The sequence below is a fragment of the Salmo trutta genome, chromosome 28, assembly GCF_901001165.1.
Source record: "Salmo trutta chromosome 28, fSalTru1.1, whole genome shotgun sequence".
Classification (NCBI taxonomy): Eukaryota; Metazoa; Chordata; class Actinopteri; order Salmoniformes; family Salmonidae; genus Salmo; species Salmo trutta.
Genome location: NC_042984.1, coordinates 8959167 through 8978519, shown reverse-complemented (window position 1 = coordinate 8978519; position 19353 = coordinate 8959167). Strand labels below are relative to the sequence as shown.

General features: G+C 41.2%; 1 protein-coding gene and 1 long non-coding RNA gene across 2 annotated transcripts; both read left to right on the top strand.

Moving 5' to 3' along the window:
* Positions 1-7427: 7427 nt before the first annotated feature.
* Positions 7428-7959, top strand: LOC115165395 (uncharacterized). Its single transcript, XR_003870151.1, has 2 exons — positions 7428-7595; positions 7731-7959. It is a non-coding gene; the product is annotated as an uncharacterized LOC115165395 (long non-coding RNA).
* Positions 7960-10581: 2622 nt separating this feature from the next.
* On the top strand, positions 10582-16996 carry LOC115165385 (tumor necrosis factor receptor superfamily member 14-like). The gene is made up of 10 exons (XM_029718479.1): positions 10582-10767; positions 11511-11600; positions 13172-13297; positions 13544-13702; positions 13901-13985; positions 15296-15456; positions 15613-15627; positions 15720-15739; positions 15994-16040; positions 16667-16996. Exons 1-10 carry the CDS (start codon positions 10731-10733, stop codon positions 16710-16712), a joined length of 786 nt encoding a protein of 261 aa, XP_029574339.1. The 5' UTR covers positions 10582-10730; the 3' UTR covers positions 16713-16996.
* Positions 16997-19353: the final 2357 nt, after the last annotated feature.

Sequence of the window (19353 nt, the reverse complement as noted above, 5' to 3'; positions counted from 1 at the left end):
GATGGTTCATGCCGCCGCCTCAGGCCCCGGCTCCAAGGCAGACGGACCGTCGTCACCCACCTGCACCTGAACGATAATGGGGTTCCTCTCCTGCTCCATCGTCTTGTGCTGAGAGACGACAGCAGGGAGGGGCACAGCGTGCGGTGGAGCAACAACCTGTCAACCGTCACTGCCATAGGGACGTGCCTGGGGGACCCAGGCGCTCGGGCACCAGAGAAGAGGCGGGCCCCGGCAGGACCCCTGACACCCCCTTCCCGGTCTTGGCCACTTCTCCCGGTCTCAAAGGGTAAAGTGGGAGGAAGGTGTGGAGTACCCCTGGGTGTTGTCCACAATGCTTGAGGGGTACTGACTCCAATTCCGGTGGCCGACCCACTGAAGAAAACCCTGCGGCTGGAGATCTCCTCACTCCTGGACAAGTGTGCCATCCGCAGGATCGAGACATCAGAACGGCTAGGTGGGTTCTACACTTATTTTGTGGTCCCAAAAAGAGACAGAGGGTTTCGATCGATTCTGGACCTCTGCACCCTCAATGGGTACTGGAAGGTACTGAGGTTCCATATGCTGTCCCCAGCCTGCATGTTGCAGGCCGTGTCCAGGGACCAGTGGTTTGTGATGCTGGATCTAAGGGATGCGTACTTTCATGTTCCTGTTCACCCAGCTCATTGACAGTACCTCCGATTAGCTTTCGAAAGGGACGGCTTACGAATTCATGGTTCTTCACTTCGGCCTCTCCTTGGCACCCTGCACTTTCACAAAGTGCATGGACGCTGTCCTGGCACCTCTCACGTCCCAAGGATTGCTGATCCTCAATTACCTGGACGATTTGCTGATTTGTGCCCCGACCAGGACCCAGAGACAGAGACATGCTCCTGACCCACATGGGCGGGCTGGGCATTACTGTAAACAACAAGAAGAGTCTTCTGACTCCGGTCACAACTTGCAGACTTGTTTACGTGCTGCTGTGCGTTTTGTTGCTAACCTTACTTTGCTACCTGACAACTTTACAGTTTTTACTTTTTAATTACTGTTTATATTACCGCTTATATTTTTAGTTTTTCCCTCACTCAACATTTTTTCATTCAACTTTTCACTCCGGACGCTTTATCTGGACATGGTTTGTCAGGACCTCCAACAGCCGAAGCTGAATAGTAACATTAACATGATGCCTTCTAATTGCAGTCGCTGTACTCATAATATACAGGAGAACGATCGCCTTACGGCGAGGATAGCTGTGCTGCAAGCCCAGCTTCAGACGCAGTCGTTAGGCAAGGGTCATTTCAGTGTAGGAAAGGATGAAACAGCGTCTGTGCCACCAGTAAGTACAGATAATAGTATAAATCCCCTCGCACGGTCCCCGCAGCCGGACAACTTTCTCATGGCTTCTGGAGGGAAATGCTGTGGGAATGCTCAACCGATATCGCTCATTCAGCCGACAGAAACTTTCAACCGGTTCTCCCAATTAAGCAGCGAGTCGGAGTCAGAGGCCGAGCCTTCTCTGGTCTCTACTCCTCCCGTTACGGGGTCTGAGACGCCGAAGCCTCCCACCATTAGCTCTGACAAATTGAAAACCCTAGTCATTGGCGACTCCATTACCCGCAGTATTAGACTTAAAACGAATCATCCAGCGATCATACACTGTTTACCAGGGGGCAGGGCTACCGACGTTAAGGCTAATCTGAAGATGGTGCTGGCTAAAGCTAAAACTGGCGAGTGTAGAGAGTAGAGGGATATTGTTATCCACGTTGGCACCAACGATGTTAGGATGAAACAGTCAGAGGTCACCAAGCGCAACATAGCTTCAGCGTGTAAATCAGCTAGAAAGATGTGTCGGCATCGAGTAATTGTCTCTGCCCCCTCCCAGTTAGGGGGAGTGATGAGCTCTACAGCAGTCTCACAACTCAATCGCTGGTTGAAAACTGTTTTCTGCCCCTCCCAAAAGATATAATTTGTAGATAATTGGCCCTCTTTCTGGGACTCACCCACAAACAGGACCAAGCCTGGCCTGTTGAGGAGTGACGGACTCCATCCTAGCTGGAGGGGTGCTCTCATATCTATGAACATAGACAGGGATCTAACCCCCCTAGCTCCACAATGAAATAGGGTGCAGGCCAGGCAGCAGGCTGTTAGCCAGCCTGCCAGCTTAGTTGAGTCTGCCACTAGCACAGTCAGTGTAGTCAGCTACTATCCCCATTGAGACTGTGTCTGTGCCTCGACCTAGGTTGGACAAAACTAAACATGGCAGTGTTCGCCTTAGCAATCACACTAGAATAAAGACCTCCTCCATTCCTGCCATTATTGAAAGAGATTGTGATACCTCACATCTCAAAATAGGGCTACTTAATGTTAGATCCCTCACTTCCAAGGCAGTTATAGTCAATGAACTAATCACTGATCATAATCTTGATGTGATTGGCCTGACTGAAACATGGCTTAAGCCTGATGAATTTACTGTGTTAAATGAGGCCTCACCTCCTGGTTATACTAGTAACCAGATCCCCCGCGCATCCCGCAAAGGCGGAGGTGTTGCTAACATTTACGATAGCAAATTTCAATTTACAAACGACGTTTTCGTCTTTTGAGCTTCTAGTCATGAAATCTATGCAGCCTACTCAATCACTTTTTATAGCTACTGTTAACAGGCCTCCTGGGCCATATACAGCGTTCCTCACTGAGTTCCCTGAATTCCTATCGGACCTTGTAGTCATAGCAGATAATATTCACATTTTTGGTGACTTTAATATTCGCATGGAAAAGTCCACAGACCCACTCCAAAAGGCTTTCGGAGCCATCATCGACTCAGTGGGTTTTGTCCAACATGTCTCCGGACCTACTCACTGCCACAGTCATACTCTGGACCTAGTTTGTCCCATGGAATAAATGTTGTGGATCTTAATGTTGTTCCTCATAATCCTGGACTATCGGATCACCATTTTATTACGTTTGCAATCGCAACAAATAATCTGCTCAGACCCCAACCAAGGATCATCAAAAGTTGTGCTATAAATTCTCAGACAACCCAAAGATCCCTCGATGCCCTTCCAGACTCCCTCTGCCTACCCAAGGACATCAGAGGACAAAAATCAGTTAACCACCTAACTGAGGAACTCAATTTAACATTGCGCAATACCCTAGATGCAGTTGCACCCCTAAAAACATTTGTCATATGAAACTAGCTCCCTGGTATACAGAAAATACCCGAGCTCTGAAGCAAGCTTCTAGAAAATTGGAATGGAAATGGCGCCACACCAAACTGGTAGTCTTCCGACTACCTTGGAAAGACAGTACCGTGCAGTATCGAAGAGCCCTCACTGCTGCTCGATCATCCTATTTTTCCAACTTAATTGAGGAAAATAAGAACAATCCTAAATGTATTTTTGATACTGTCGCAAAGCTAACTTAAAAGCAACATTCCCCAGAGAGGATGGCTCTCACTTCAGCAGTGATGAATTCATGAACTTCTTTGAGGAAAAGATCATGATCATTAGAAAGCAAATGACGGACTCCTCTTTAAATCTGCGTATTCCTCCAATGCTCCGTTGTCCTGAGTCTCCACAACTCTGCCAGGACCTAGGATCAAGGGAGACACTAAAGTGTTTTAGTACTATATCTCTTGACACAATGACGAAAATAATCATGGCCTCTAAACCTTCAAGCTGCATACTGGACCCTATTCCAACTAAACTACTGAAAGAGCTGCTTCCTGTGCTTGGCCCTCCTATGTTGAACATAATAAACGTGTCTCTATCCACCGGATGTGTACCAAACTCACTAAAGAGGCAGTAATAAAGCCTCTCTTGAAAAAGCCAAATCTTGACCCAGAAAATATAAAAAAAAACTATCAGCCTATTCCGCTCACATTTTAGAAAAAGCTATTGCGCAACAACTCACTGCCTTCGTGAAGACAAACAATGTATACGAAATGCTTCAGTCTGGTTTTAGACCCCATCATAGCACTAAGACTGCACTTCTGAATGTGGTAAATTACCTTTTAATGGCGTCAGACCGAGGCTCTGCATCTGTCCTCGTGCTCCTAGACCTTAGTGCTGCTTTTGATACCATCGATCATCACATTCATTTGGAGAGATTGGAAACCCAAATTGGTCTACACGGTCAAGTTCTGGCCTGGTTTAGATCTTATCTGTCAGAAAGATATCAGTTTGTCTCTGTGAATGGCTTGTCCTCTGACAAATCAACTGTAAATTTCGGTGTTCCTCAAGGTTCCGTTTTAGGACCACTATTGTTTTCACTATATATTTTACCTCTTGGGGATGTCATTCAAAAACAATGTTAACTTTCACTGCCTGTGTTTCAGACATATGGAAGTGGATGGCTGCAAACGTTCTACTTTTAAACTCGGACAAAACAGAGATGCTCTTTCTAGGTTCCAAGAAACAAAGATCTTCTGTTGAATCTGACAATTAATCTTGATGGTTGTACAGTCGTCTCAAATAAAACTGTGAAGGACCTCGGACCCTGATCTCTCTTTTGACGAACATATCAAGACTGTTTCAAGGACAGCTTTTTTCCATTTACGTAACATTGCTAAAAAATCTGAAATTTTCTGTCCAAAAATGATGCAGAAAAATGAATCCATGCTTTTGTTACTTCTAGGTTAGATTACTGCAGAGCTCTACTTTCCAGCTATCCGGATAAAGCACTAAATAAACTGCAGTTAGTGCTAAATACAGCTGCTAGAATCCTGATTCATATTACTCCAGTGCTAGCCTCCCTACACTGGCTTCCTGTCAAGGCAAGGGCTGATTTCAAGGTTTTACTGCTAACCTACAAAGTATGACATGGGCTTGCTCCTACCTATCTTTCCAATTTGGTCCTGCCGTACATACCTACACGTACGCTATGGTCACAAGACGCAGGCCTCCTAACTGTCCCTAGAATTTCTAAGCAAACAGCTGGAGGCAGGGCTTTCTCCTATAGAGCTCCATTTTTACGGAATAGTCTGCCTACCCATGTGAGAGACGCAGACTCAGTCTCAACCTTTAAGTCTTTATTGAAGACGCATCTCTTCAGTAGGTCCTATGATTGAGTGTAGTCTGGCCCAGGAGTGTGAAGGTGAACGGAAAGGCACTGGAGCAACGAACCGCCCTTGCTGTCTCTGCCTGGCCGGTTCCCCTCTCTCCACTGGGATTCTCTGCCTCTAACCCTAGTACAGGGCCTGAGTCACTGGCTTACTGGTGCTCTTCCATGCCGTCCTTAGGAGGGGTGCGTCACTTGAGTGGGTTGAGTCACTGACGTGGTCTTCCTGTCTGGGTTGGCGCCTCCCCTTGGGTTGTGCCGTGGCGGAGATCTTTGTGGGCTATACTCGGCCTTGTCTCAGGATGGTAAGTTGGTGGTTGTAGATATCCCTCTAGTGGTGTGGGGGCTATGCTTTGGCAAAGTGAGTGGGGTTATATCCTGCCTGTTTGGCCCTGTCCGGGGGTATCGTCGGATGGGGCCACAGTGTCTCCTGACCCCTCCTGTCTCAGCCTCCAGTATTTATGCTGCAGTAGTTTGTGTCAGGGGGCTAGGGTCAGTCTGTTATATCTGGAGTATTTCTCCTGTCTTATCCGGTGTCCTGTGTGAATTTAAGTATGCTCTCTGTAATTCTCTCTTTCTTTCTTTCTTTCTTTCTCTCTCTCTCGGAGGAGGACCTGAGCCCTAGGACCATACCTCAGGACTACCTGGCATGATGACTCCTCGTTGTCCCCAGTCCACCTGGCCGTGCTGCTGCTCCAGTTTCAACTGTTCTGCCTGCGACTATGGAACCCTGACCTGTTCACTGTGATTACTATTATTTGACCATGCTGGTCATTTATGAACATTTGAACATCTTGGCCATGTTCTGTTATAGTCTCCACCCAGCACAGCCAGAAGAGGACTGTCCACCCCTCATAGCCTGGTTCCTCTCTAGGTTTCTTCCTAGGTTTTGGCCTTTCTAGGGAGTTTTTGCTAGCCACCGTGCTTTTACACCTGCATTGCTTGCTGTTTGGGGTTTTAGGCTGGGTTTCTGTACAGCACTTTGATATATCAGCTGATGTAAGAAGGGCTATATAAATAAATTTGATTTGTAGCGTCATACACAAGAAGTCTCAAGGCTGTAATCGCTGCCAAAGCTGCTTCAACAAAGTACCAAGGAAAGGGTCTGAATACTTATGTAAATATGTTTTGTTTTTTAAATTTGTAATAATTTTGCAAACGTTTCTAAAAACCAGTTTTTGCTTTGTCAATATGGGGTATTGTGTGTAGATTGATGGTTAAAAAAACAATTTAATACATTTTAGAATAAGGCTGTAACAGCAAAATGTGGAAAAAGTCAAGGGGTCTAAAATACTTTCTGAATGCACTGTAAATATTCTCTATGAAAAATAAATCACAGTTATTAGCCTACTAGTTCTGTCCATTTTACTGAAACCTTGTAAAAAAAAAAAAAACTTGGTGGAAAGAAGCACATTTTCACATTTATTAACTGAATTTGCAAATAACATAGGTCAGCGTTTTCCAAACTAGGTCCCGTGGAACTCAAGGTGCAAGTTTAGTTTTTTGCCCTAGCGCAACACAACTGATTCAAATAATTAACATCAAGCTTTAATAATTCTAGTCAGCTATGTATTGCTAGGGCAAACTCTGATTATTTGAGTCAGCTGTGTAGTGCTAGGGCGACAACCAAAATGTGCACCCCTTGGGGTCCCCAGGACCGAGTCAGGGAATCGCTGACCTAGATTATCTAGAGTATGGTGTCACACCTTTAAAGACAGACTATAAACACACCACAAAATGGTCCCACATAATTACTATAATTTTATTTGAAATGTGAATATTTGGGTTATAATTTTGTTAACTACTTCTGTAGGTTTTATGAATACACAGCATCGGTTTTCATTTGGGATTTTATTTGTTTAAAATACTATCTTCCAGATACCTATTATATTTATGCTTGTAAGCACTGGATCCTGTATTGCATGTGGTAGAGCTGAGTACAGTATAGGTGATGAATGCTGTCCTATGTGTTCTCCAGGTAAGGACCAGCTCTGTATACTATATGGATTATTATGAAGAAAATACATTTCAATATCAATCAATCCATGACACTGACCTTTATCCCACAGGAAACCAGGTATATAGACACTGTACAGAATATACAAGTACTTCCTGTGTCCCCTGTACCGACTCCACTTTCCTTGATGAACCCAATGGTCTTACGGCATGCATACCGTGTACAAACTGTGACCCAGGCTTTGGTTTGAAGGTAAAGCAGTCATGTAGACCTTCATCAGACACTGTCTGTGGGACACTGGAGGGGTTCTACTGTCTACACCCAACTAAGGATGGTTGTAGAGCAGCCCAGAGACACAGCAGCTGTAAACCTGCTCTAAACCTGCTCAATACATCAGCTACATAGGTATGTCTTCATGCAAATCTTCCATTGACATCTGTACATGATTTATGCAATCGTGAGTTAAGCACATCTCAAGTCAGGATCCTTAATGAGTTTCACCCTGTGTTGGTGCAGGAACAACATCTACAGATACTGTGTGTTCTGACTGTACTGGTGATACCTATTCAGATGGATCATTTACATCCTGTCAGACATACACACAGTAAGTGTGGCTCATGTATAATGGTTGTTTCCCCAAAAATATAAGCTAAACACTACAATATTAACATAGAAATGTGAAACTAAATGTTGGATGACCAAATTCTTGATTATCAGTGGTCTATTTCTCTTATTATAGATGTGATACCTTGAAGCTTCAGCAAATTAAACCTGGAACTCATTGGTCCGACTCTGAATGTGGACCACAAACCTCACCTATAGCTACATTAATATTTGGTGTGGTGGTGGTACTCGCTGTGATAGCAGCCGTGACGATGGCAGCTATTATGAAAAGAAGAAGAAAACACCAAAGATCCTATAACACGTGAGATTATTTTGGGGGAATTGTACATTTATTGTTTAAGTGAGCAAATTAAACCTGGTGGGAGGGAAACATTTTAATTAATTGCCTAGATCAGGGATGGGCAACACCCCCGCCACACACATACAGACACATTGTGAGCAACATATTTTAGTGGCCCTCCTCTTGACACCGGAGAGACATTTTAGTTTTAGGGCCTAGAGAAAATGTTGCAGTTTTAAAGCAAGTTTGCTGTAATTCTGCACATTTTGCCATGGGTCAGAGGGAAATGTTTGCAGTTTTTAATATGATATCTGAGTGAGACTAACAAATTCAATGAGGTTCCCCTGGCCGGTAATTCGACCATGATAAGTTTAGATAGCTGGTCGCTAAACTAACTTAGATATCTGAAAATGTTTTGAGAACTGACACAAGAGGAACTGAGAGAAACTGCTGATGCACAACCAAATTTTGAAATTGCATCTTGTGTGTTCTACTATTCTAACTTACAACAGTAAGTGACTGAGTTTAAAAAATAAATAAAAAGCATGCGGGCCGCCTGTTGGCCATCCCTGGCCTAGATGAACAGTGAGAAATACCCCGTTTTTGTCAATTCTGACAATATCACTTCCTACTGGTCATATGACGATATTGATTATTTTGTCTCAACGCTAATGCTTGGATTTCTACAGAGACAAAGGCCTACAAATGCCTATAGTGGTATGTTAATGTGCACCCCCCCTGTATTTTATATCATACTCACTGTGGCAAGGAGATAGATGACAGAAATTGTTCTGTTATTTCTATTGACTCGAGGGTTCCACTTTTTATGTTTTATTGAGTTGAGGTTTAATTTGAAGGAATCAGACACTGAGGGACCGAACGCTGTTTCTGGGAACAAGAACAGGTAAATTTTTTGTTAACATATGTACAGAATGGTATGCATGAGTTCTCATGAACTTCAGCCAGAATATGTATGATTTAGTACTTTTCATCTTTTTCATGTAAACTTGGCATGTTATTAATATTATCCTTACCAGATCCATGCCCCTAGGACATTCTTTACAACAATCCAGTCTGAGGTTCATTGGCCTGAGATGTAGTGGACAGAAACTATGACCTTGATACATGGCCTGAAACCCTAAAATACAATTCCCAATTAAATGTTTTTGTTTGTAAAACCTTCCAATACTGGGGATGAAGATGTATACCCTAGTAGGAGCCAGGTCTGTCCAGGGGAAGGTCAGGTGGCCGTAAGTTTAATGGTCAGTCCAAGTCATTTGAGCGTAACTGGATCTAAAGGAGTTTTGTAAGACACTGTACCTGGTCTTTGGAAGATGGTGCAGGAGACAATTGCATTTTGGAGCAATTGTCCTTAAACTGAGGAAATCTACAGATGATCCCACAACATCCCCATGGAACTTGTTCTTCTGGTGATGGTGTACTGTAGATTCTGTTGATACAAACTATGTGTAACAGTACTCTTCTTGCGTTGTCTACAATCAATCATCGACACGAACTCCAATTTGTAACACCAGTCATTGAGATTTATTCTGATAGGGAACAGCACAAAATTGCACGTCATGCAATGCACGGCTCACCATCCAACTCTGCACTCACGCACTGTACAAAATATACAATCCCCCCACCAGACACAGTAAGTTGCTAGCTAGTATTAGCTGGAATTCTCTACAACAAAATGCACAACAAATATTCACCAAAAAACGCTGCATCGTATGTGTGGTGTTCTAGTAACATTTACAAACAAATTAATTTAAAATTGTACATTTAAATCATCACTTGGGAGTATAAAAAAATCACTTTTGACGTACAGTGCTTTGCAACCAACAACTTACCACTGGTTTGGTGCTTGTTCACTGGGACGATTCTTACTGAAACATCCTCCCTCGTAAGCAAGCCCCGCAAACCAGCCAATAAGATGCCATGTTGAGTAGGTGAAGGCAAGACCAAACCAAAACCAAAAACCCGTTGGCTTAACAATAAAGTAGCAAGGGGAAATCACCAATATAACCCTGTTACATGTGCAAAGGACCTTTGAAAAACATGGCCTTGACACTGGTTTGGGAAAAATGGATTTGTTGTGTGACCATGGATTTGTATAATCACATTCCCCACAGAGGCAATGGTGCAAAGTGGGGGCTGTGTGTGACCCTGATGCATCACAATGGGACTCCAATTAATAATACACACTTCATGACTTTTCTTACTGTCCATGATTGTATAGTTCCTTTGCTTTTGATGCACATTTTGTACATATTGTATTATACAGTGTTTAGCAGATTATTCACGTAATACAGATTTTGCATTGGTCATGGGTTGTGTTTGTTTCACCAGCCATCAGTGCTCAGTCTCTCTGATGTATGTTTTTTTCTGTGTAAATATGGTGGCAAATCCATTGTCCCCTCTTGGGATTAATAGAGGAGCTGCAGTAAAATGTTATGTTCAAGTGTTCCAATGACCTTATATTGTAAACATGTGTTAAAGCAAAATGTGAACTGCAAGGATGTGAGTGGGCCAGTTAAGTTTATTTGTATAATGTACCTCCTAATATTTCAGACCTATTATAATAGACTAAATTCAATGGTTTTCAGTTATACTTAAGGCAATATATGCGTTTTCTAAGAATTTGAATGGGCCAATAACGTCATATCCGGTTACATATGTCAACGCAACCTGCTTGCTATACCGGCTAAACAAGAGGCACAGATATTTGACTAATAATAGTGTTTTAAAAGCATATGTGACATATAATTGTTGGCTAGTATCAGTATTATTGTATCGTCACAACGTTCTGACGTCTTTCTTTATCAAGTGAAAATGATATGCCTTTCGTCTGCACAGTATGTCCTCATTGGTAAGTTAGCTGGTTTACCTAACTAGTTACATTTAGGTTTTACAAAGTTGTGATAAAAATGGGCGTCCTGCTATATCAAATAGTCAAACTATCACATTTCAGATTGAATCCGCAAACTCGAGTTGACGTAACAATGTATATTTGGTAGCACTAACCCTTACAATAGTCTGCATGTATAGTTAGCTACAACAATCTGTTTTACGACATTAGCTAGACAATGAGAAGAAAAACATCAAGGTTGGGGGAGCAGCGGAAGTGATGCGCACATTGAGTTTCAATCTGATGACGGACATAAAATCCCCAATGATGATTAAATTAACGTTTTATGGATTTAGATTATTATTATTTTTTAAATCAGACTTACTTTGGTTAGTCTAGCGTACTCATCTGACGACGTGGTTACAGTATTTCGGAGCCGAAATTAATTGCGCATCCTGCTACGGTCAAGGTTTGTGGAGCTTGGATTTTTTATTTTATTTTTTTAAAAACCACTCCCCTGACTCGAAGTCCATAGAGGGATGTTGTTTTAAGTCAGTCTGACAGTCGTTGGCATCCGGCCACTATCTTGTAGATTTCCACTTAGGGGGAGGAAGACACAAAGTTATAATTTGTTTTAATTACAAGTTCCTGACTGTGTTATTTTCAACTCCAATGTCATTGTTAAGGGCATGGCAATTAAGGAGTTGTCAAGAGAGAACAAACAGACTGGCCCTTAGCCTATGCATCTTTTTTGTCTGTTTCAGGTTTGAATTTTATGCATGTATTTGGAAGCGATTGTGGTCCAGCAGAATACAAAAAGGTTGATGGGCAGTGCTGCCCAATGTGTGGTAAAGGTAATGTTAATTTATGCATTAGCTTTTTCAATGTTGTTGAAATGCACGTTACCAGTAAACAAGGGGCATTTCTACAGGTAGCCTACAATATCTCACACACTACAGTGTTTTCGGAGGCCTTATGCAGTAAATGGGAGGCATTGTCTGTGTCCGAAGACACATACTAGCGTACTACATGCTTAAACTGCATACTATGTACTCATCGTCACATACTATTTAGCACGTATCGTTTAGTAAAAAGTATGCCACAGCACAGTAGCGGCTCCTGACTGCGTTCCACTTCCATTAATTTCTCTAAACTCTGACTAGAATGTAGTGATAGTCTGCCTATAACCAGCCTGAGTAGGCCTATCACACTGAGCCTATACCGTAGCCAATAAAGTCTATCTATCCTATTTAAAGAGGACAGAAACAGATAGTTTGGTTCCATTTCAACATATTTATTAATGAAATCAAAGTGCTGTAACATATATAAATTAAATAGCCTAGTACACACATCAAAACTTTTCAAATGTTCAAATCAAAAGGTATTGCACAGAAAAACGTGGACAGTCGGGTGCATCGCAAATTCAGAACCGCTGGACAGCAACATAATAAACTAAAGTACTGATATTTGGGAACGAGATCAGAATGACCGCTATGGCTTGATCCATAACTTAAATAATTCAAAAGGTAGCCTAGATTACAAAACTAAAACAATCCGTTCAAATCAAAAGGCCTGATTAACATGACATCAATAATGCAGCCACATCCCGAGTCCCCGGTGCTGACACACTCAGAAATCAAAAGTTGATTTAGTATTTAGTTTAAAAGCGCTGACAAAGGCCAAGAGAACAAGAAACACTTTTCAATGAAAAAACAGAAATCCACTTTGGGTAGAAAACTAAAAAAGACCAGGATGCAATACTCATGATCATTTTAAGGAGAACAAAAACTACTTAGGCTACATTCAAACACCACGGCAGAAGCTTCGCTATTCGGCATTTTCCCGTTTAAAGGGTCACTTTTCCACATTTTGACATTATATTTAGTATCTCCAGAACCATGCCAGTATGTAGTGAAAAAGATAGTAGATCAGGTCCTATGAAAACAACCCCCTTGGATGTCAACGGGGGCCAGAAAAAACGTAATGATGCAGAGAACTGTGTTCCATGAAACACTGGTTCTGTCCGAATACCCATACTTGCGTCTTAAATAGTCGCCGTCTGAGTATGTGAAAAAGGAACGTTTTGTAGTATGTGATATTTAAAAAAATCAAGTATACTTTAAATGGACAGATGTCACTCATTTCGGCTTTGACAACATCTGATCAATTAAATATGGGGATACCCTACTGAAATCAACAAAGTGCACTTAACATGTTTTTATAGGAGATTCATTTTTGAAAATCGAGTATGGTTTAAATGCCAGGATGTTATACTCTTCTAGTAGAATTCGATGCACACTTTTCCATAGTGCATTGGAAGAGGTGGGCTGTGAGTTCTCTTCAAATAGCCAAACAACAAAACTAGGCTACTTAAAGAAAATATGTAATGTCTCAAGTTTTAATAAATTGTATTTTCTATGATTAGGCTTGGTGGTCCGCAGAAATTGTACATTGGTGTTCAGCACATCTTGCATACCCTGTATCAGAGGGACCTTCATGAACGAGGCCAATGGTCTAACCAAGTGCTTTCCCTGCAGTCCCTGTGACCCAGGTACATTTACATTTCTTCCAAACCTTCCCATCTTTCCTTTTAGCAGTAGACATCATCCCCTTTTCACTGCTGAGCTGACTTGTATGGCACTGGCTTGGTTCTGCATCCACCAACTGGAAAGTAAAATAGAAAATATCTGAGCCAGTGTCTTACGTTTCAGGTCACCACAATAGTGTGAAAAGGGTATGAGGTGCCTTCTCATAAGTGGTCCTCTGACTGAAATTAATCAACCCTGATATTTTCCAGGACAGGGCATGTTCACTCAGACAGAATGCAAACCAACAAGTAACACAGTCTGCGACGTTCTAGATGGATACTACTGTAGAAGCTACTCATCCAACTCTGAGTGTAACTTTGCAGTAGAACATACACACTGTTCACCGGGACAGAGTACTAAATCACCTGGTAAGTATGAAGTAGAGGATAAATATCGTACAGGACATTATAATTCTGATAAATGAATATAACATGGGCTCTAGATAGCTTAGTGTTTTTTTGCAATGGTTTATTTTTGAAGTGAAGTCATACCTCAGGTGATTTTGACTTCTCCATCACCTCAATGGTTTACTTTTGAACAGAACATTGTTTGTTCTCACTTTATAGGAACAAAGACAACAGATACCATATGTGAGGAGTGTCAGCATGGCTTTTACTCACAACATGGTGTGAACTGCACTGCTTGGACTGAGTAGGTCATCGTTTGTGTTCTAGAGTTTCTTGAATTGCTTTAGGTTTCTTTTTTCTTTAAAAGTAATGGTGACATTGATGATATTATATTTCACTAAACAGTATCAATGCTCTGATAGCCATCTATAAATTATGTTCTGGCAACCAGATAATGGTTGACAATATAATTACAGGCTGGATTAATGGTAAATCCATTTGAATTCATTCACTTTTTGACAGCACCTCTTTTAAACAAAACCTTCCATACATATTTGCCCATTGTAGAAGTGCTCAGAAAATTATTTTTTGGACCTGAATGCCAAAATATTAAAGAGATAAAAGGTGTTGACCTATTTTGCATACCCCACCATTGTCACACCTGCTCTGGTTCTCAAGGGCACCAGGCTACCCTTATTTTTATTTAACTAGGCAAGTAAGTTAAGAACAAACTCTTATTTTCAATGACGGCCTAGGAACAGTGGGTTAACTGCCTTGTTCAGGGGCAGAACGACAGATTTGTACCTTGTCAGCTCAGGGATTCGATCTTGCAACCTTTCGGTTACTAGTCCAACGCTCTAACCACTAGGCTACGCTGCCGCCCCATTACGCACACCTGTCACTATCATTACACGCAGCAGTGCTCATTGGACCCACCTGGACTCTTTCCCTTTGTTGATTTCCCCGTCTATAACTGTCTGCTTCCCCGTTTGTTCCCTGTGTCTGCATTAATGTCGTTATGTGTTCTTGTCCAGACGCTGTTCTGTCCTGTTCAGTTCCATGTCCGTTGATAATTAAATGTTCTCTCCGTTCTCTCTGTACCTGCTTCTCATCTCTACCAGCGTCGATCCTTACAACCATACCATGAGACATCCATGTCTTCATCACTGGAAAAGATAAATGATTGAGATTGATATAATTTAAAAGCTTACAAACAGGGGTTTCAAACTATAAACTATTTCATTTTGGGGGGAAAAACGAGGCATGGAAGGTATCACAACTTTCTTTTCAAGAAATGATTAAACACAACCGTTTATCTTTTCCAGTGATGAAGCCATGGATGTCTCATGGTATGGTGGGCTTTGCAAAATGGGTCAAATTTGAGCACCTTCATCTCCTGAATGTTTTGTCATTCAGATCCAAAAAGTAACTTTATAACCACTTCTTCTATAGGCAAATATGTATGGAAAGTCTTGCTTAAATCAAATGGGATGCTGTCAAAAAGTGATTGAATTGAAATGGATTTACCATTAATCCATATAAAACCTGACATTACAATATGCTGTAGTTGACCTGCATAATTAAATAAGTGTTTATGTGTTTCTTACTCTGCAGTTGTGCAGCAATGAGACGCGTGAAGACTGAAGATGGAAATTCTAGACAAGATGTTATTTGTAACAAAGTGCCACCAAGGAGCCATACCACTCTAATAGCTCCAATATTATTATTATTATTATTATTAGTAGCTGTACTGTTTTGTTTCTACCTGGCAAGAGGTTAGTCCTTTGTTTATCTAACTTTATTTCTCTTTTAAATGAGTCATTTCTTTAAAAGCATGTAATTGTCATGTAACTTGCTACTCTAATACATACACATGCAATTCATGGTGAGTTGTCTTTACCCTACTAATCTGATTACTCTTGTGTTTTCAGCTAAACGTAAGAAAGGTCAGTCTATTTATTTGCATTAATACCTTCCTCACCATCTTAACTAGTTTGTTTTGCTTCTATTAATATGACTCTTTTTACTGAACTTTCAGAGCTGCATGAATTCTGTGAGGTAAGTTATTCTATTTCACTTTTCTATTGTTTAAAATGTTTTGAAATCCAAATCCTAGTAATTTGAAGTTTTAATATAAACCCTCTAATAACATTGTTATGAAATCAAATCCATTGTCAAAGTTTGTTTTTCCTGAAAAATGATTTGTAGTGAGTGTACAATTCTGTTAATTGTATGGATAAAGAATCCAATGTTATTGTCATTTAGTCTGTTTTAGTTGCTATAGCGATCCTAACTTGTGTAATACATCATAGGTTCCTGTGCAAGAAACGGGACCTCTACAAGTCACCAGTAACTCCCTGTACGTTATCTATTTAGATTCAATATTTCAGACTATCGTAGTAATAACTGAGTAATGCAGATGACTTTATACTAGGGATGGGACTATAACAGTATTGTGATGCTCGTTAGTATCGTGACAAGGAAACAAAACACAAAGCTGATTTAACTTTGTTAGGAAAACAGCCCTAATGTTGTAAACAAACATCATTATGTTGCCATGCAGTCACATGAATTTATATTACAAGCTTTAGCAGACAATATTTTACATACAGGAGGTTTTTAAAGGACCAAAGAGTTCGGTCTGCTTTGTGTTTTAATTTTGGTCATGGAAAGAATATTTAAATACTGGTACTTTATAATATTACTAACTAAATGATTGACTTGTTTGTGTAACAGTGTAGGTTCCGTCCCTCTCTTCGCCCCAACCTGGGCTCGAACCAGGGACCCTTGCACACATCAACAACTGACACCCCACAAAGCATCGTTACCCATCGTGCCACAAAAGCCGCGGCCCTTGCAACGCAAGGGGAAACCCTACTTCAAGTCTCAGAGCGAGTGACGTCACCGATTGAAACGCTATTAGCGCGCACCACCGCTAACTAACTAGCCATTTCACATCGGTTACATTTGCTTCTTGTTTTCCAGAGTGAAAACAGCAGAGAATGTGCCTGGTAATGTTGTAACTGATTGACAGTCAGCATCCACTAAACTCTGATGAAGTGCCATGAATGCATGCAGATACCCAGAAGGCTGTAAAACTGGAGCATGCAGATACAGTATAGGCAGGAGATTACATTAATCCAGTACTTATGAACTGCAATGCATTTGCACCTGCATTTTGACTATTAAGTGTACTTATCTGGAGTGGACTGTTGAATACAGTGAATGCCAAGAGTGTGCAAAGCTGCCATCAAGGCAAAGGGTGGCTACTTTGAAGAATCTCAAATATAAAATGTATTTTGTACTTTTTGGTTACTACATGATTCCATGTGTGTTATTTCAAAGTGTTAATGTCTTCACTATTATTCTACAATGTAGAAAATAGTAAAAATAAAGAAAAACCCTGGAATGAGTAGGTGTGTCCAAACTTAACTGGTGCTGTATGTGTATAAAAAGTATACAGTAAAGTATTTGGTCCCCTATTCATAGCACACAATGACTACAACAAGCTTGTTTGTTTTGGTTGTGTTTCAGATTATTTTGTGCCCAGTAGAAATGAATGGTAAATCATGTATTGTGTCATTTTGAAGTCACTTTTATTGTATATAAGAATGAAATGTTTCTAAACACCTTTACATTAAAGGGGAATGGAAACACTAGGATTTAGGACGCCATATAGTTCATGTTTGAATTGTTTTTGCCATCTTCGTTGTCTGCACCTAACCTCACTCTCTTCCATTCACTCTCAACGCAAAAAATCAATTACCACAGACAATTAATGATTCCTGCCAGTGACGCACTGGCGTCAGTTGTTACTATGGCAATAGCTACAATTAACCTTGTCGCTGATTAAAATACTAACTATAGAGATGTTTTTATGTTCAATGAACATGTTTAGTATTAGTGGTTTGAGTACATCTCTTTGCTTGGATTTACTTCCTAAAGTGTTTCCATTCCCCTTTAATGGGGATTCTTCCATGATTACGGATAATCCTGAATGAATCGTGAATAATGATGAGTGAGAAAGTTAGACGCCCCAAGATAAGCTAACCTCTCACCATTACAATAACAGGACGTTAGTAATGTATGATGTCAAAATAATAATGTGAAATTGTGAAAATGACGATAATGCCCTTTTAATGTAAGAGCTGTTTTGGTGGGATGTAGTTTTGGCATGCCTGGTGACATCACCAGGTGGTAAATTAGTTAATAGACCAATAAGAAAGGGTTCCAAAATTCTCTGCCAATGACAGCTAGGTTTCCCCTCCCCACTCAGACCACTCCCAGACAGTCCTAGCAAAATTCTTGCTTGAGAAATTGTTCTCTGCTAAGAAGCAATTTTTGTTACTTTTTGACAATTTTAATTTAAAACATTCACAGTGTTATAGGCATTGGGGTTTTGCTTGATTTTCGTTTGAGGTTAGACAGTTTGGGTGTGGCCAGCCTTGATTGGAATCATTCTCATTGGTCAGGATGTGTTGCACCTGTTGTCTTGTTAGTCAGATGATAGTTTCACCTTTGCTGGCAGGGGTGATATTTAAGAGTGGCTGGCCCAGTGCTCTGGTTGGCATGAGAGAGGCTGGAAAAGCAACACCAATGTTTAGTTCTAAGTTGTTAAACAAAACCATTTATCTTGTGTCTCCCTGTTTGGTTTGCTCCATGTTTATTTTCACTCCCTAACCTAAGTTGGTGTGGGTTATTTTCTTGTAATTTGTCTGTTATCAGGCAAATCTAGTGGGCATCTATGGTCTGTATGTATTAACACCCTACTCGAGTTTGCTTGGCCAGCATGTTTGCTTTTCAGAACCCATTTTAAAACTTCAGGTTTTGGTTGTCCACGGTTCATTTCTTAGTTACTCTCGTTGGGGAATGTAACACACAGTGAGTTACTTAATTGCAATGGTGTGTATTCCTAGATGCCAAAAAATTTACCAAGAAAAAAAGGACAACATTAAATAATTTCTATCATTTCTCTGTGGTTCATAATTGTCTTTCTATTCGCAAGAGGCTGAATGTATCTAACCCAGTGGTTCTTAACCTTGTTGGAGGTACTGACCCCCACCAGTTTCATATGCGCATTCACCGAACCCTTCTTAATTGGAAAAATGGCTCTCTTCACCTTGAATTCAGCGAGCGTTGTGTTCTTGTATTGTCCATCTCCATGCAGCTTAAGGAAGTGTTCTCTTAGTTTTGCCGGTGCTAGACTAGAATTGCTCAACTTGGCATTGCAAATCATGCAGTTAGGACGCTGACTCTCATCACGTTCCGTTATACATGTGAATCCATATTGTACATATTCGTCCGACCACTTTCTTTTTTTGCTCGACATAGTTAGTATGAAGGGATTAAAATATTAAGAAAGAAATCACACGACGTACCATCACGACAGTCACAATTCGACTACTGAGCGTGCCAAATTCCCTGCAGCACAGATAGGCCAAGCGATGTTGCGTGATCACCTGCAGCCAACGATGGCCAAGTGGGGCGTGTCATCACGAATCATATGACTCGGGTGTGTGTCTTGACCTCCGCCGAACCCCTGAGACTGACTCACCGAACACCTGGGGTTCGATCGAACCCAGGTTAAGAACCACTGATCTAACCGGAGAAAGCATCCGAGGGAGCGAAACAGCGCCCCCTCTGTCTCTATGGGTTAATTTATTATTTAATTT

Bases quoted from the DNA above. Each gene is read 5' to 3' on its own strand.
- LOC115165385 (XM_029718479.1), top strand. From the start codon at position 10,731: ATGATATGCCTTTCGTCTGCACAGTATGTCCTCATTG. The intron at 11,601-13,171 runs GTAATGTTAATT...TTCTATGATTAG, and splicing joins CTGCCCAATGTGTGGTAAAG to GCTTGGTGGTCCGCAGAAAT. The intron at 13,986-15,295 runs GTAGGTCATCGT...CTTACTCTGCAG, and splicing joins AACTGCACTGCTTGGACTGA to TTGTGCAGCAATGAGACGCG.